The sequence below is a fragment of the Dioscorea cayenensis genome, chromosome 20, assembly GCF_009730915.1.
Source record: "Dioscorea cayenensis subsp. rotundata cultivar TDr96_F1 chromosome 20, TDr96_F1_v2_PseudoChromosome.rev07_lg8_w22 25.fasta, whole genome shotgun sequence".
In the NCBI taxonomy this organism is placed as follows: domain Eukaryota; kingdom Viridiplantae; phylum Streptophyta; class Magnoliopsida; order Dioscoreales; family Dioscoreaceae; genus Dioscorea; species Dioscorea cayenensis.
The window spans coordinates 26,429,364-26,447,344 of record NC_052490.1 but is presented as its reverse complement, the minus strand read 5'-3'; the positions used below and the strand labels follow the sequence as shown (position 1 = coordinate 26,447,344).

General features: G+C 35.1%; 1 protein-coding gene across 1 annotated transcript; it reads right to left on the bottom strand.

Moving 5' to 3' along the window:
- Positions 1-279: 279 nt before the first annotated feature.
- LOC120251828 (glycosyltransferase BC10-like) lies at positions 280-11,657 on the bottom strand. The gene is made up of 10 exons (XM_039260483.1): positions 11,379-11,657; positions 11,186-11,302; positions 10,993-11,093; positions 7,074-7,145; positions 6,819-6,900; positions 6,650-6,730; positions 4,683-4,721; positions 3,833-3,898; positions 3,432-3,578; positions 280-1,172 (listed from the first exon to the last, which is right to left on the bottom strand). Exons 1-10 carry the CDS (start codon positions 11,643-11,645, stop codon positions 993-995), a joined length of 1,152 nt encoding a protein of 383 aa, XP_039116417.1. The 5' UTR covers positions 11,646-11,657; the 3' UTR covers positions 280-992.
- Positions 11,658-17,981: the final 6,324 nt, after the last annotated feature.

Below are 17,981 nucleotides of genomic sequence, written 5' to 3'. Positions count from 1 at the left end.
GAACAATTAAAAAAAAAAAACAAGAATGTAGATGTAAATCAAACATTGTGAAATTACATAATGGCAATAAAAATGAGAAAATCAAATTAAGGAACCAAAAATGGAAAAAAGACATTGGGGCATTTGCATACGTACCCCTATAGAAGTTAGGATTTGCATAGATACTGGTGTAAATAATAAAATTACATATATATATATATATATATATATCCTCATAAATATTATATTTTTATGTATACTTCTATGATAAAGATTATTGAGTTTAACATGAGTGAGAATAAAAACAAAAACCATGGTAAATGGCCTTTTCTAAATTTGCATATGTACCCCCCAAACAAAAAAAGAGTAAAGAGTGGCAAATATACAATGCTAAATCGTGATATAAATGACACCTAAGCGACTCTAATGATATCAGATCACTTTACATGCTACCAATAATAATAACAACAACAACAATAATAATGAGGTTTGTTGGGGATAATTATACAATGCTCCCAAAAACATTCAATCAGCCTTCTCAAAGTTTCACTTTTGAGCATCTCACCCAATCTCAGACAAGACATCTCATCAACAGCATTGCAGGGGAACAATCCACATGATGATAGAGGTATGGACTCAAACTCCAACCCTCCATACATCAATCAACACTTTCTCAAAATTGGATTAATTGATTTTCTGTATTTGTTAGTTTTCATAACAAAGAAGGGAAAAAGTTCATACAGCTAATATGTATTTCTCTCTTAGTTTCTGTGTGTAAACGGTGTAAACGATGTCGCTGTTTGTGTTAACCAACCTTCATTGGCCGATGGCACGATGTAAAATTAGCATCCTGATCTCCGTCAGATATATATATATATATATATATAATGAGTCCTCCACAAGTAAACTTCAGTACTACCTGCTGATCCATAGAAATGCAGTATTTGCTGGTGAGAAGGGCCTTGCTGGATTAAGTTCTCAATGATTGATTCTGGATTAGCAACTTGAACAAATTATAACAATGCTGTTAACATTGTAGCTGCATCAAAGGGACCAACCAATCCTTCACTCAAAAGGCGCATTGCAGCACCCTGAGAGAATTTTCTTGCAAACAGGAAACAGGGCACTAATGTTCCATTGCTTTTGCACCATTCATTTCTATACTCCGTCTCATAATAGACATTGTTCGTGCCCTACAAAACATTGTACAACTTTTTTTCAGTAACAAGATGCTGGCATTCAACATGAACAAAGACGTAACATAGTGCTTTAACAGACAATGCCATTCAGTAAAGAATAATCATTCAGAAACAATTTTCTGTTACTTATATATGTTAAAAAAAAGTGTAGAACCTTTGCAATTTTTAAATTTTAACCTCTTCTAGATTAAGCTAATACGATTAGAACAATCCAAGTGATCCTATGATCCCTATGATCTAACCACAGGTCTTGAAAGAGCTTACATAGAAAAAGTTATTACATATGTTATTTTGTTTGCCTGGAGTTTAACTGTAGAAAGGCTTATCTTAATAAAAAGATGAAAGGAAAAGCTGTGTCCTTGGAAGTATCCCACGAACAGAAAGGTTTCAGAAAAGTGTGGCAATTCTTATTTTCGTGCTGGATACAATCTGAATATCCAAAACCATGCCAAGACTCACTGTTCCTTTTCTATGTAGATGTGGAACACTAGGACCTTGCAGCAAATATACCACATGACCTTAGCGATTGAATTGAGACTTTTACCCCTAGACACTGTTCCTACAGAAACATTAATATGCTGATACTCAAGATTGATCACCAAGATTGAGATTTATCAGGGCAGCATCATCTTATGCTAAAGCAGGGAATTTGATTTTGGCAAGCACCAATTGGAGGCTGCTTACATGTGATCAACACATCCATCAAAAGGAATGTCCAAGTGGAGAATGAAGCCGGTGTATTTTGTTTGATTTCTCATGAAACTGGTCAACTTCTGTTACTTGAATTTTTTTTTAACTCTATGTGTTGGGATATACCTTGCAGTTATGATGCATTCGATTCTCCCGAAGCCAAACCATATCAGTGTGACAGACAATATTTTATGTGAAAGAAGGAAAATAACTCTCTAGTCCTGTCAAAGCATTTTCCTTTCTTTACCTGGAAATCGGTGGGGAGAATGCAACTGTCAAATGGTTAAGAAAATATCTAAGACAATGAAAAAGTGCAACAGGCAATAGAAAGGGACTATTTGAGGCCATTCTAATGTTCAGAGCAGAAGGAGCCATTAGCAAGGAAGCATTATCATTCTGCAGAAAGTGGAGAAACAAGAGAATAAGCGAATAGGTTGCGAGAGGTGAAGGTCTAGGCATAGGCTTGTATTGCTTCCTATATGATCTTTATACTGCATTAAAGAGAGTTACCCTTCTTTAAATAATTAGGGAGACACCATGATCACATGGATATGTAATTCCCACAATAAAGGATACTATGAAGATCCTAGTAGGAATATCTTCTTTCAGTGACCAGCTTTTCAATAATATGAAGCCTAACATGGACACAAAAAAATAAGCCCGTAAGCATAGCTTGCTGTAGCATATGAATACACATCAGAGTCCAGTAAGGTAGCTAGTGTCTTGTTCAAATGCGCACATTATTAATTGCAATATTTTACCTATAAGGATCTCTGTATGGAAATAGCATCTAGCAAAAATAAAACCACATGTTTAGCGAATGTCCTCCCAATCTTTAGTCATGAATTAAGGTGCCCAGTTATAGAGGGAAGGATGTTCACCATTTTCCTAAAGCAGTTATACCTATTTTTTTGGTTCTAAGATGGACAGAAGATTCTGAACCACCTGAAACTGTGAAATTTCTAATAAGAAGAGTATTACCATGCTTAGATATGATACAGGAAATACAAATTCAGTACTATCAGAAGCACATGGTATGCAGCATCTACAAGATCTATGGTAATGCTGGTTTTCATTCTCTTATTTGCCCTAATTTGGGTTAAGAAATATTAAACTTGTCCTCTGATCAATGTACCTAAAGACCAAGAAACCTCTTAGCAACTGGATCTTTCGGCTCCAGTGGCACAAATATCCCTTTCTTAAAATAGCTTTACATTCTGTGATGCATGGAAGCTGCAAGAAGGGATGACCTTCACAAAAATGATCTTGAAATGCAAGTAATGAATATATTATAGACTTCTTGATAGCTTTATTCCGAAATAACGATAGCAATTTATCTGGAAAAAAGGCAAGAAAAAAGTAATTTAGAACAGCCAACCTACTGACATAATAGGATAAACTGGATTCAAGTTGATGTGGTATTAATAGAAAAAAAAATGAAAATTACATTTTTATCCTTAGCACCAATAAGCTGCAGTTATTAATTTCTAAAACAGTAAATGATCAGCTTAATGCATACTGTATACCTAGAAGTCATGAGGGCGTTTGAACAAAAAAATTTACCTTTATTGCCTTGATATGCTGAGGACTGGCATTGGCATACTCAAAAGTAACAGGGTGCCAATTTTGTCTATCCATTTTAGCCGAAGAAACATTCCAAGCTGTAAATGTCAATGTTCTCCTCTCCAACTCATCATCAAGGTCGCTTATCTAACATCCATGAAACTGAATCAGATAATTGAAAGATTGCCACAATTAAATCATCAACTCTGTATCAACTAATATTTATTGTATGTTTAGCATATAATGGAATCTAGCAAGCAAACATATAATCATAAGGTGAAAAATAGAAGGAAACTATACAAATGAAAAGAAATGATATATGCTCCACTTCTAAAGCAACAGATAACAGTGAAAAGACAGATTGTCTTCGCAAAAACCACAGATTTAAGCTAGATGCTTACTGAGAGCAATGTCTGAACGTAATGCTCGTCAGGAATGCAATTGTGTTCTTTCTGGACAACTGGTTTCTGCAAACAAATAAAAGAAAGCTCTTAAGACTGAAGGCAGAGTTGAAAAAATCAAAGTATGAAGAATAACTAGCTCAATGCTATTTACATGTCAACTAATCCTTGAGCTAGGGTCTAACATCCTTGCTACAAAACATAATAAATAACAAAAATAAAAGAAAAACTGGAGCCCCTTTGACAACAATATTTCGAGAGATAACAGCCCAAAATCGAGAGAGAGGACAACTTCCTTCTACTTGAGAAAGTAACAAGGAAGCTTTCTATTGATAACTTAAAATACAAAAATCAATGTTTTCAAATAGAAAGATTAGGTCAAGGACATGTTATATAATTATTTGCCATGACATTACCATACAGCACCCAGTGTGTACCAACAAGCAACAAGTACCTAGCCAGCAACATTATGTTTAAAGAAGGATACTGCTTGCATAGATATTAATAAATTCACAATAAATCATCTTTCTAGATAAATCAAGCTTTACAGAAATTATAGATATATATAGAAGAACTGAAAATAACAGTAAAAAGAGCACCTGCAGCAAACATAAGCATTATCTGATGCTTCAAAGATACAGATTGCTATCATGGATCATACACAACATAAATTCAACAGAAAAAAAAGTAACATTTAGCACAATGAAGAGCTTAAACCCAGATTAAAATATTAATAAAAACTAAAACAGTTAGTCTTTCAGAATTCCAGCAAATAATCATTAAGATACAAATGACTTTCTCAATAGACTCTTCTGAAGGAGCCACCCAAAAAAAAAAAAAAATCGCTTACCATATTTTTCATTTTCTTGATATCTAATGCTGGTCGTCGCTGCAATATGACAAATGTAAAAGGAAATTTTAATATAATGCAAATGTTCAGAAACATCCAGAAATATGCATAATTCTTCATAATCTATGTAAACCATCAGAGTAATAACATCTATATTTCTTCAACTTTCCTTCAATTCGCTTGAAAATAACTTAAATTTATCATACAAAAAAATGTTACTTGTTGATACATTATTATCATTAATGTTTCAAAATAAATCATCTCTTACGCTATAAGAAGGTTGATAACTTAATAATGCCAACTAGTTTTAGAGCAAGTTTTGAAACTAGTAGAAAACAGTTAAAATTCTTCTGAAATTGCAAAAGCATATGCTAATACTTAAGTGAAAATGATCGTCCTCTAGCAGGTTTGTTGCATGCTGATGCATGCTGTAGGTTGGCACCAACTAGTCCTTGTGGTCTTACAACAGCCCAGATGCATCTTATAGTATTTATTAGAAGAAGGAGAAGAACAAAAGAAAAACTAGTAAGCTTTTATTATTTTCTATGAGTATGTCGCTTTGTCAATGTTGTCATCTTCAACAAATTTCCTTCTTCTCAAGTTATACTCTTTTTTCTGCTCTTCAAACCCAGCAAGAACTTTATAGTAAATAGGTAAATCTTTACAAATAATTCCTACCCAAACCACCAATATGCAATCATTAGATTCTAAAGAACTTATCCCAGTAAGAGGTGCTGCCAGAAGCGTTTATAAGGTCTTATCCAAGCCCTCTCAAAATCTAAGCACCAACAACCTTCTTATCCACTGCATTAACATTAAACAATGTCTTATTCTTGGTTTATTGTTCATCTAACCACATAATCAATAGGATTTTCAAGCCAGGTTAATAAACCATGAATGGCTCCTTTACACATGGTAATCAACATTTAGAAGGCTCACTTAGTTCTTTATCCACTCCTGGCCCCCACACATCAACAATCATACCCAATAAAGCATGAGGGCACTCCCTGAGTGGGACCAGCCTTAAATAAAATTGATAGGATCCTGGTAGCAAAGAATATTCAAAATATGATACAGAATAACCCAGGCAATTGCCCTAGAACCTACAAGTTCTAACAAAACAAACTCAAAAGAAGGCAAGGACATGCTCAAAACATAGCATCTAAAAAAACTGTATTCATTTATTAACTCTTTGGAAAAGATCCATATTCCTTATTGAGATCAGAGACTTCATTCAAATACGAATACAAACAAGATAGGACTTATCTAAAAGGTACAATTTACCTCAACTTCTACACTTCCTAATAAACTCAACTTAAAGTAGAACTCAAAACAAATTCACTAGATTTGGGACATTTTTGCAGGCTAAAATATAGAAGTACCAAACTAACCCTTGAATTCAAGAAAACAAATAATTTTAACTCTTAGACAACTTATAAACCTAAACCATGTCAAATAATAATATAAGACCATATTCCGAATCTGATGCACTTATAGTTATTTAACAGAAGATAGCTTATACATCAAGGCTTTCTTCTTAGCTTTACTTGAACAACTATTGAATTGGTGGCAAGATGTTTCATTTAAAACTATTTATGTTCCTCCGCAGGATCTAACAACTTCATAGCAGTTGCATTATATAAATGATTTATATTTGCAATAAAACAAGGCAATTGCTTGTATTACACAGACTATATAGAGTAGATTTGATAGGCATGTAATCAATGACTTGAATCATGGGTCATAGATGATGGACACCTCTGTTCACATCAGAGCTAAAAAATAGCACTCTAGGGGAATAAGTCCTTTCATTCACGGGTATCTTCAAAGTATTACATAAATTATTATCAGCCTCCGCAAATCTTGTGAACAAGATATTTGGAAGCATTTAATATATGAAAACAAGGATTTCAAGATCTCGCTGAGCACAAAATATAATTTTAATAATAAAATAAAAAATGCTTCACCTTGCAATATTTTCTGAAAAGGGGAAAGATAGCATCATCAGCTACAACAACGCTTGCATGTTTTCTAACAAGTGTTATCCACTGAAATATAAATACCAGAATAAGATAAATAAATTACATTCCAGGGCAAGAGGTTTATTCAAAATTTAATGATGACAATCTCCAAAACCTGGGATCCTTTCCTCCACTTCTCCTGTGGTATAGTAGGAAACATCTTAGGAGTATACCGGCTTTCCTTCGTATCAAGAAAGCTACAGAACAAAGCAAGCAATTTTAAAGAGACCAGAAAAGTCAGATCCAATTACTCCATTTAATGATAATTACAGAAGTTCTCAGATATGTTTAACTATTATAATCACTAATGCATTGTTTGCAAGCTCTAAATGAAGGCACATCGAAAAAGTTCACTGAATCTAACATTCACCTGTCCACAAAACTCTTTGAAGATGACAACAAATATTCATATGTATAGCTGAAGTTGTATAGTGGAACACAGCTGCAACAGAAAAAAAAAAGGATAAATGACATTATACATGGTCTAAATGGAGGACAAAATCATCGACCAGGAAAAAATAAGAACCAGGAGACAGAAGAAAAGGTGTTAAACAATCACCTTCTGTAAGAAGCAATATAAAAGACGAAAGAAAAAGTGTTAGACAATCACCTTCTGTAAGAAGCACAATATAAGATGATGAAGAAAGAATTTTTTTTTTTGAGAGAAACTAACAAGTTTTCTTAGCTTGATATTGTACATACTGTCAAAATTTTAAACATCCAAAAACAGAATTTTCGAATTTACAATCATTTCAGGCAACATTCACACCATCTCCTGAAATTTATGAACTGATAATAATTTAGGAAGTATGAAGATAGTAATATTTAAGAGAATGAGCCCAAAAGAACACAAATTTAATCTGCGTACTATTTTCTTCATTATGTAATGAAAATGGACTGGTTTCAAGCCTTCGTCAAAGCTTCCTATGTGGTTTACATAACTTTACTCTCCCCCAACCACCTTAGATTGAATAAGATTCCTTACAAGCCTTGTTTCTGGCTACTAATCATCTTCTAAAGTTTAGAATGTCTTGAAGGTAAAAAAGGAAAACACTTGGTACTCTCTATCCATTGCACGCATAAAATATTTTCCACTTCAGTTTAATTAGTGTGCATATATTTTAAAATATTTGAAGCACCAATCAACTCTAAGGTAAACAAAAAAACTAATATTTTCAAAACAATTTCAAAATTAATGGACTCTGATCGAAGCCCGGGAAGTTTTTAGAAAGAAATGAAAAGAATAAATATATATTGTTATGGGAAAAAAATAAGTGCAAAGAGCCTTCCTTGAGAGCTCAGGCAACACTCAACAAACAAGATAGTCTTATGGAATAGACTAGCCTCCAGAAAAAGAGAATTGGATTCTGAAACTTGATGCCTCCAACGTATTGATTACTGTCCTTAAATACAAGCACCCAGTAACCACTTGCAACAACAGTCTGTAATAAAGGAACTAAGGAATAAAGGAAACAAACAAACAAAATCTAGTCCTTTACATCTATTCATACAATTCTAGAAACTAACTTCTGATTAAAGAAGCCAGATAATCCATTCTTCCACTTTAGCCTCCAACTTGTCAAACAGGGACTTCTGGGTGATGCTTCTTTCTAAGTTCCTTTGTGCATTTACTTTAAGGGCTTATCAGAATCCAACAACCAATGCTTAACATACTGAACAATTTTAATTCAATTCTATGCCATCAAACTAATTTAAACTCGAATCTTCATCACTCCAACATCCTCTCTCTGCCCTCACAATAGGAATCACAGAACCAATAAGTCAATAACTAATTCTCATGAGCTTCCATTTTACTTTTCCATTGAAGGCCATCAAACAAAGTGTTTTAACCACCACAACCTCAAATGTAAGCCTACATGCTGCTAGGCTCTTGTGCCAGTGGCTAATTGGTGGACTACAAGTTGCTGGATGTTAGCACCAACAGGCATGTGACTTTCCCAACAGAAAAGGAATTGTTTACTTGAACAACCACACCAATGTCAATTGATTCCATAAGACTGGTACCCTATTTTAAGAGTGTTAATACTGGTTTCACTGGATTGCGCCTAGACACACAAATCAATAGGCATTAGGCACAGTTAAAAGCAACTTCCTAACACATTAAATAACCAATTAAGTTAACCATACCTAGGTATAGGTTGGCTTTTAAGTTCAATCCAGGCCTTCTTTTCCCTTAGATTTGAGATGATTTGATCAATTAGATTGCACCTCAAGTATCAGCTCCCAGGCTAGACCATTTGTGGATGCCGATGTTTTGGGAAATTGACCTGTGGTGTATTGAATGGTGCCAAACCTCCAACTGTGTGCCAGCTGTCAATCATAAATGTCCAGTTAGGATACCTCAATGTCCTTATTAAACTTAGAAGTAACAGCTTTAGGCAAGACCTGAGTGACAAAATTCAACCCCCACTGCTTGGGAGCTAAGGAACTCTGTCTCATAGCATTAATGCAAGCAAAAAAAGAGTCGGATATATTGGCAATCACCTGTCAAAGGATAACTTACTAATCATGCTGGTCACTATGATAAAAATTTCAACAACGATTGTCGGGCCTCTTGCTTTCACCACCTGATCAACAGATGTTGTAGCAACTGCATGTGGGCCTCCACTATTTCTGGGCCTAATTGAGTCCAAATTGGTATTAAAGAAACAGGAGAAGGCTGATTGCTTAGCTTTGTTTCTCCAAAATAATATCAAAATTAGAGAAGTATATGTGGTAGGAAAAGGAGGTCCAAGATTGACAAGGTTTACAACAGACAAAAGAAAAGCCTAGAAAGAAATGCAATTGGAGCAATGGCTCAAGAAAAGGAAAAAAGAGACATTAAGTGTACCAAAGGCAGGAGAGGTGGAGTGGCTAAGAAAAGAAGGAAAACTAGAAAAAGAGACTTTCATTAAAAAAAGACTAATGCAACATTGGCACATCCCTAAATACATCTAAGTCTTACGAGAAAGGGGTCAATCAAGGGAAGAAAGAAAAGAGGCAAATGTGCTTGATATATATATATACAAGCAGACCCATTTTACATGTCCACGTGTGCTATGAGTATATTCATGTGCTTATTTTGATTAAAGTGTTGTACATTAAAGTACTCTCTGAAATTCCAATATTAAAGTCTATCGAAGATGAAGACATCATGATCGTGTATATTGAATTTAAGAATCAGCGTATGCTCCAAACAGAAAACTACAATCCCCCTAAATAGTCTCAAAACAGCTTTGTTTATGTGATAACAGGGACCCCTCAAGATCCATTGGATCCTGATTTATCCTGCTTTCCAAGGCACAGCCAGAGGTAGCCATTCCCGTCATTCACCGAGACAACTTTCCTAGGTCGTTCCATATGAAAAAGGGTTTCTCACATTAAGACAAGACCAAGCTGGACCCTATTTAGGCATGTTGTGACTGATTCTTTTGGCTGGAAGTTCAACATCTGGTGGATTGCTTAAAACTGGCAAGAACTCTGCTGGTCCGTATCTTTCCTCCTCCACTTTTCTATTCAATGCCTATTTAACATTTCAAAGGTTCTAATTGGTGTTTACCATGCATATTCAAAATCTTCTAATTGGTGACCATGAAGATTTATGGTTACCTATGTTCTTGTGTTATCTTGAGCTAATAAACATCATAAGAATATATCATGTGAGATCTCTGAACATAGAATTACTTGTTGACATGAAAATTAAAATTGCACTACCAATCACAAGTTTTATGTTCAACAAATGGGATTGATATTTCACCAAGCATGGAAGCTAGGACTTATAGGGATTATTGCTATTTTCATTCATTCTCTCATGTAATCCATTTAAAAATCTGGCTGTTTAAAGGGAGCCTCTGTTTATTAAAATAAAATGCTCAAGAGGAACATTACTAATTGCTGGTTTTCAAACAGAGGCTCCCTTTAAACCCTCACAAGCATTTTATTTTTTTAAATCCCCAAGGTTCAAGTTTTGATCTTTCTTTAGTCCCACTCATATGGTATTGTCCACAATGATGTAATCACCCAAAAAACAATTGGCCTTCACAAGTATCATCATCTGTTAATACAAATCTTATAATAAATACTATTAGCCCCCATCACAGAACTTGGTCTAACAATTTTAATAATAAAACAATGAATCAGGACCAAAATAAAATGGGCATATAATAAGATATTCAAATTTTAAAAATAATAACAATAGTAACAACAGCAAATAAAAAAAGTGGACCAAAATAAAGAAAAAAAAAACTCACATCTAGAGACAAAAACACCTTCACTACAAACAAGCTTACCTATCAGACAGCAAAACGAAGCGCTGGTTTGCCGGATCCTCCAATGCCGCACTGAGAAGCAACCTCTCCGCTTCAATCATACTAGACTCTCCCCAAGCCACCTACAACAAAACCACCACAAGTCTTTCAGAAATCAAAGCCAGAACCAATGAAATCCCTAACCGAAAACAAAAACAAATTGGGAAAAAAAAACCTGAATACTATTATTAATCTGACGACCATGAAAGAAAGGGGATCTCGATGTCGCCTTGCTAAACACGAATCCAGGCTCCGAATGAACATAAATCGAGAACCGCCCCACTTCGCCATTCTACCAATCCCAAAAAAACTCAATCAAAACCCCAACAACCGAAAAAAAAAAATCCAAAAAAGAGATCGCAGACTACCTGAAAAAAGCAGTGCCAGAGGAAATCAAGAGGCAGATGAGCGCGGGCAAGAAAGAGAAAAGCGATCTTAGGGATTCCAACAAAAGGGGTTTCAGGGTTACTGAGAAGAATCTCGGAAGAAGAGCCATGGGAGTTGATCCGGAGGAGAGCGAGGACGAAGAGAAGGACAGAGAAGAAGACGATGAACCAGAGATTGCGTCGCATGGAGATCGATGCCTTCTTCTTCGCCATCGTGAAGAGCTCCGCTCCTAATCGCCGTGGTTGCATTCATGGTTCTCTTTGATATCGTGTTTTATATTGTTAAAAAAATGGCAATGATGGAAGTAACGTTACTTTCACGGCTCTTTCTGGATTGCCGCCAAAAAAGGCTTCCCTTGTGATTTCAGAAGCGCTGTGTGTGTGTGTGTGTGTGTGTGTGTGTGTGTTGGTGTTGGGTGGAAAGTGCTGATTTGGTGAGAGGTTTATTTTTGACAACAAATTTCCTTTGGGAAGTATTAATTTTATTTCTAGCACAAGAATGGATCTGATTTCATATTTTTTGCTTTGTTTGAATGAATAATGACAAGTTTTGAAGTGGATTTTGTGTTGTGTCATTATGTGCGCTTAAGCTTTGTAGTTATCGTGATTTTATTAGTTTTTAAAATTGATCAAAATTTTAACAAGAGTTCTTCTAGGGTTTTTTATTTTTAATTTATTTTTTTCAATTGTGGCAATTGCAAATAGTCAAGAATGGCATACAGATGAGGAATTGATCATCCAGCCGGTAAATTCTCAACTAGTTATTTAAGATTATGGAAGCAAATTCAAACCCACAACTGGAGACTTATTATCATCATTGTGTTCGGTGGGATTTGAACTCAAAACATTTGAAAGTCTCACGTAATACCTTACACAATATGTTTAAGACTATTGGGCTATGAACCTTTTGTTTCTTTTAGAAAAAGTAGAATACCCTATTTAATCCCTATATTATATGAATGTGCCCCTTTGGTCCCTGTCGTTTAATTTGCCCATGATAAGTCCTTATATTATTCGAATGAGTAAAATCAGGTTCTCTAAGTAACGGCACGTCTATTTTCCTTCCATGGATGGTGATGTGGCATTTGTGATAGATAAAATATTATTAAAAAATTACTCAAGTGGATTAAAAAATAGGTATAATCACCAAAATAGTCCATGTACTTTTCTCTCTCTTCCCTTTTGGTCCCTCTATTCAGAAATGCTCCCGACTAGTCCCTTTACTTTTAAAAATGTTCCCACTTGGTTAGAAATGCTCCCAACTAGTCCCTCTACTTTTAAAAATGCACCCACTTAGTCCCTCTAATTGGGTCATTTTTAAAAGTAGAGGGACTAGTTAGGAGTATTTTTAACTAAGTGGGTACATTTTCAAAAATAGAGGGACTAGCTGGGAGCATTTCTGAGTAGAGGGACCAAAAGAGAAGAGAGAGAAAAGTAGAGGGACCAATTATGGTATTATACCTAAAAAATACTTTGAAAAACGGATCAGGGTCGGTCTAAATCGGACCCGGATCTAATACCCAATTTTAATATTCCACGGGGCGCCATCGCTGCTATCGCAGTCACCGCCATCATTGTCGTCACCGCCGAGAGAGAACATCAATCATTACCATGGTTTGCCATTCGGGCGTCATCGCTACCATCGTGGTCACCGCCATCATAGTTGTCATCGCCAATAAAGAACATTTGGCGCACCATTGCTACCATTGCGGTCGCCTCCTCCAGTTATTTCCCATGTTTTGAGCTTTTGCTTTATGTTTTAATTTGGTTTTTCCTGTGTTATGTTGATTGGATGATATTGTTTGTGAGTTACAAATTTAATGTCTCCTTTCAAATTTCACGCTATTGTAAAAGAATACAGAGCTTGTGAATATATACAGAGTTACAAATTTAATGTCTACTTTCAAATTCCAAGCTATTATACAAAACTTATGAATGAATACAGAGTTACAAATCAGAATTACAAACCTAATAAGCTTCAACTCCCGAAGATCATTATTTTCATCCAAGAATACAAAAAGAAAATAAACCAAAAACCAACCAAGATCAAAACTTGTGAAAGTTGTATTGATTATAATATAGTCAATGTAAAGAACAAAACAATCAAAAGTTTTCAGCATAAGACATTGGCTATAGGTTTCACTAGGCCGAGAAACAAGATGATAACACAAGGAATAATTATGATCAACAACAACATTGTGTTTTAAATGATCATATCAACCTTATAGAAGTAACATCATGTTTAGTATACATTACCAAAAAACCATTCTAGTTCCAAATAACAGTACTAGCATTCCCAATTGTTGTTTCCATGTGTACTAACATTACCAAAATACCATGGAAAACTACATTGATCATAACAAAAACAAAGACTGATCTCATCAAAACTCATTCCCAATTGTTGTTTCCATGCTTCAAGGATTAGCCTTATCTTTAGTTGTAGCAAAAGTTATGCTCTACTGTGTAGAGAGTTTTGTAAATTCAAATGATGCAGTGGTCTGCTGTTCAACTTCATGTTGCTTTTTCTTTGTAGTAGTAGCAGCTCTTGTATTCCTCCTCTCCTAGACAACATTTACAACAAGAACATATACTAAGAAATAGAAAAAGTTAGGCACAATATGAGATGGTTTTAAAATGGAATAGATATTACAAGTAAGCTAGAGGCAGTGATAAATGAAGAAGACTGAGGATTTTCCTTCCCAACAATGACTCCACCACTGTGAGTGTCCTACATCAAATAAAAAAAATTCAAAAAAACATTATTCTAGCAACCCTTTAACTCTATCACAATTCATTGTATTTTTCTAAAGTACATATACTAAAATTATTTCTTGCTCTTAAAATTTTGATTGAACCATTGCCTATTGGAGGTGTCGTGCTCTTCCCTTTGTTGGCATCAATTTTCTATTTTTTCTAGATTGATATTTTTCCGTGTCCCCAGTTGTTACCTACAAAAAATGCCATAACTTTAGAACATGGGAACAAACTAATCTAATGACCAACTTTGTGCTTTTGTTTGATATTAATTCAGAGGACTTACAAGTATGTTTGTTTTTTTGGGGCATGTGACCTTATTATGGTCTTGAACATGGCAGTAACTACATGTGAAGATCCTACCTTTCCTGGATAATTTTGTGCTACTCTTGTTTTTACCTTCCAAGGGCTCTCTTCTCCTTTTTTTTTTTTTGCTGGACGAGCAGGTATTCTTTTCACCAAGGGAGGTAACATTGGTCCTTCATCACTAACAGGCCAGAGTTCCCTACCGCTCACTGGACTGATAAGAAATTTATATGCTTTTAAATATGTCTCTTTACTAAACCAATGAGCCAAATAATTAAATGAATCTTCCCCTTGAAAAGCAATGGCAGCCATTGCATGTTGGCATGGTAGTCTTGTTTAATCCTATTTTCCACATGAACAATTTTGCTCTGCTAAGATAACAATATATGCCTTTCTCACATGAACCATCAAATTATCCCAATACACCTCATGCTTAGAACCTCCATTCCACTCAACCAACCATTTAAAACTTTTCTGCTTTTCCTTCTCAAGCTTAGCAACAATATTTGGTCCATAACCCCCTCTCCACTTGCTAACATAGTCCCTTTTCACCTCAATCCTTGTCATCACATATTGTCGTATATCTTCAAGCATAGATCACCGGTTTGCTCCTTGCATCTAGGATTAATCCATTAAAAACTTCACACATGTTGTTGTCAATTGCTTCATATTTAATTACCTTAGAGAAGAAAGCTTTACACCAACCTTGAATAGGCCATTTTCTAGTAATTCATCAATAGCCTTGGCCCCTCCTTTCAGTTTCCTCATTTGGTCTAGCTGTTTTTGCATCTCAGGGAAGCTTGTTGACCAAGCAATATTCTAGAATTGGATATGTAATTCTTTACCCTGACATTTCTTGCCCCATCTTGTATAAATGTGCCTTACGCACATCCTATGCTCAACAAATGGAAGAAGCCAAACCAGAGCATTGATTTTCCCCTACATAGAATGTTATCAGTTAGTTAAATGCAACTGTTATTTGAAAAAAAATTCAGTGAATACCTTTTGCATATCGCTTACTATAAACTAGCCTAAACCTTCCCCCATGCAAAGATCATTACTCAGATGTTCAAGAAACCAGGAGCATGTTTGACTAGTTTCTTTCTGTACCAATGCCCATGCCACTAGGAACATTTGGTTGTTCCCGTCCCTCCCAACAGCCACATGCAATTGGCCCTTAAGCAACCCTTTTAGAAAACATCCATCTAGACCAACTAGCCTCTTGAAACCAGCCAAAATTCCTTCTTTAATAGCAGTAAGGCAAATGTAAATCTTTTGAAATACAGGCAGCTCATTTAGATTATTTCTTTCAGCCACAACAACCACATTACTCCCTGGGTTTGATGCTTTCAACTCAAGTGCATAATTGTTCAGTACTTTGAAGTCCTCCTTGAACTGCTCCTCAATTTTTTTTAAGCACCAAATTCTTTGCATTCCTACAGATCTTGTTGGTTATAAAAACACCCAATTGTACCCTCACCATTGCCCTTAATTTTTTGACCCTATTGAATGATATGGCACTTATCACTTTCCCAAATCTTTTAGCAATGAAAAGAACTGTCACCCTTCTATTTTTTGTAGTTCCAAGTAGGCATGAATGCTTTGAAACATAATGTTTCACAACATACATCTTTTTGGCCGAACACCAAGAACACAATATCAACCACTTGCATTCTTTCCCTGCACATCTAGCCCTAATCCTCATTGAATCATTTTTGATGTATTTGAATTCAAATCCCCTCTTAGTTGAGAATTCAATAAGCTCACTTTTGAATGATTTAAGATCTTTAAATCTTAAATCCAAGTAGAAATCATCAAGAGGTACATAAGGGTCATAAATCATCCTTGAAGACTTATATCTCCTAGCATCATCTTCATTGCTGCCTTCACTAGTATCAGAATAGCTTCCTGGGTCTGAGTCATCAATATGGTCACTTGTATTCCCACTAACTTTTCCAATATCTTCCTGCCCAATCTCATTTCCATAAATAATTTCATCAATCTCTTCATTAGTACTTGCAACATCATCATCACCTATCACAGCATTATCTGCACCTTGAAATTCTCTTATCAAATTAACATGCCTTCTAATCTTACTAGTTGACTCTTCTGCTTCATCATCAATGTCTGAATTGCAACTAATAAATGGGACATCTATTAACCTCTCTTCATCATCTTTCATTGAGTCACTGTCACTGCTATTGCCACTGGCACCCTTATTTCTTTGTTCATTCCCAATAACACTGGCACTCTCATTGCTGAACTCATTACTAATAGCATTGTCACCCTCATTGCTAATGACATTGCCAGCTTCATTACCACCATCATTAGCTTCATCCACATCCTACTCCACAATATGTTCCTCATTGAAATCAATTTCAACAGAATTACCAAACTTAGTAAGTAACACCTTTGGCAACAGCTTGTCCTGCTTATCACTTGATGATTCCATAAAGATGTCCACTGTCCATGTTTTATATAATTGATCACAAAGGCCTACTATCCCTTGATCATTACATATTCTTTTCAATGCCCTCCCATTATCCATATAAAACAATTCCACTGACTTTTCAATGTCATATCCTAACTCATTAACATCTCCCAACATATCCCAGTAGCATAATTTATCTTGATCAACATCAAATTCAGTAGTCTTCCCATTGACATATTGAATTTCCCCTTCTTTTCTCAATGATCCTCCATGATGATAGTTAATAATATACTCTTTGCAATCAGACATTTTATGCAGCACATCATAGAAATCTAAGATACCATCTAAAGCAATTGGTATTATTTTTGAAGTCAAACATATGCTAATTATCTACAAACTAATTGTGGTCCAAACACAACTATGGGATGGTTTACACCTCATGTATTGTTTTATGTCCTGCAATATATATACATATTTTCAAACATATAATCCACATGAATCTGATCATGCCATAAGACATTGTTGTAATTCAGAACCCATCACAAACACAAATGATCTGCAGTATTAGTTTACAATTCACGACATGTGAAATGGATGCGGTCAAATGCATGATTCTAATTATAGAACATATCACATATAAATTACTATGTTATGAAACATGAATGTAGAAGTGGCATATAAAAATTAACCCATGACCATGTAATTAAACTACTAATAGCTTAAAACAAAGCCGTTAATCCAACCACAAACTATTCTTCTACTTTTACTACACCTTGTATTGCCAATTTCATTACCCAAATACATGTAAAATATTAGTTAAAAATAGTTACATTAGCCTAGCTATAACATAATAATGAAGTCAAATTAAAGCTTACAGATCGCAGAGATGATGTTAAATAAATGCATCAAGCTATTGGATTTAATTAAACTATAACCACGAGACTACATTGTTAAAATCAGATTTACCTCAAGCTTGCCTCTCTATTCCACAGAGGGACTACTTGGGCTAGTGAAAAATACTAGGGATTGTGTGAAAATTGAAATTGCTTAAATGGCAGAAGTACCCTGCAAAGAGAACTGTGTGTATCATCAAG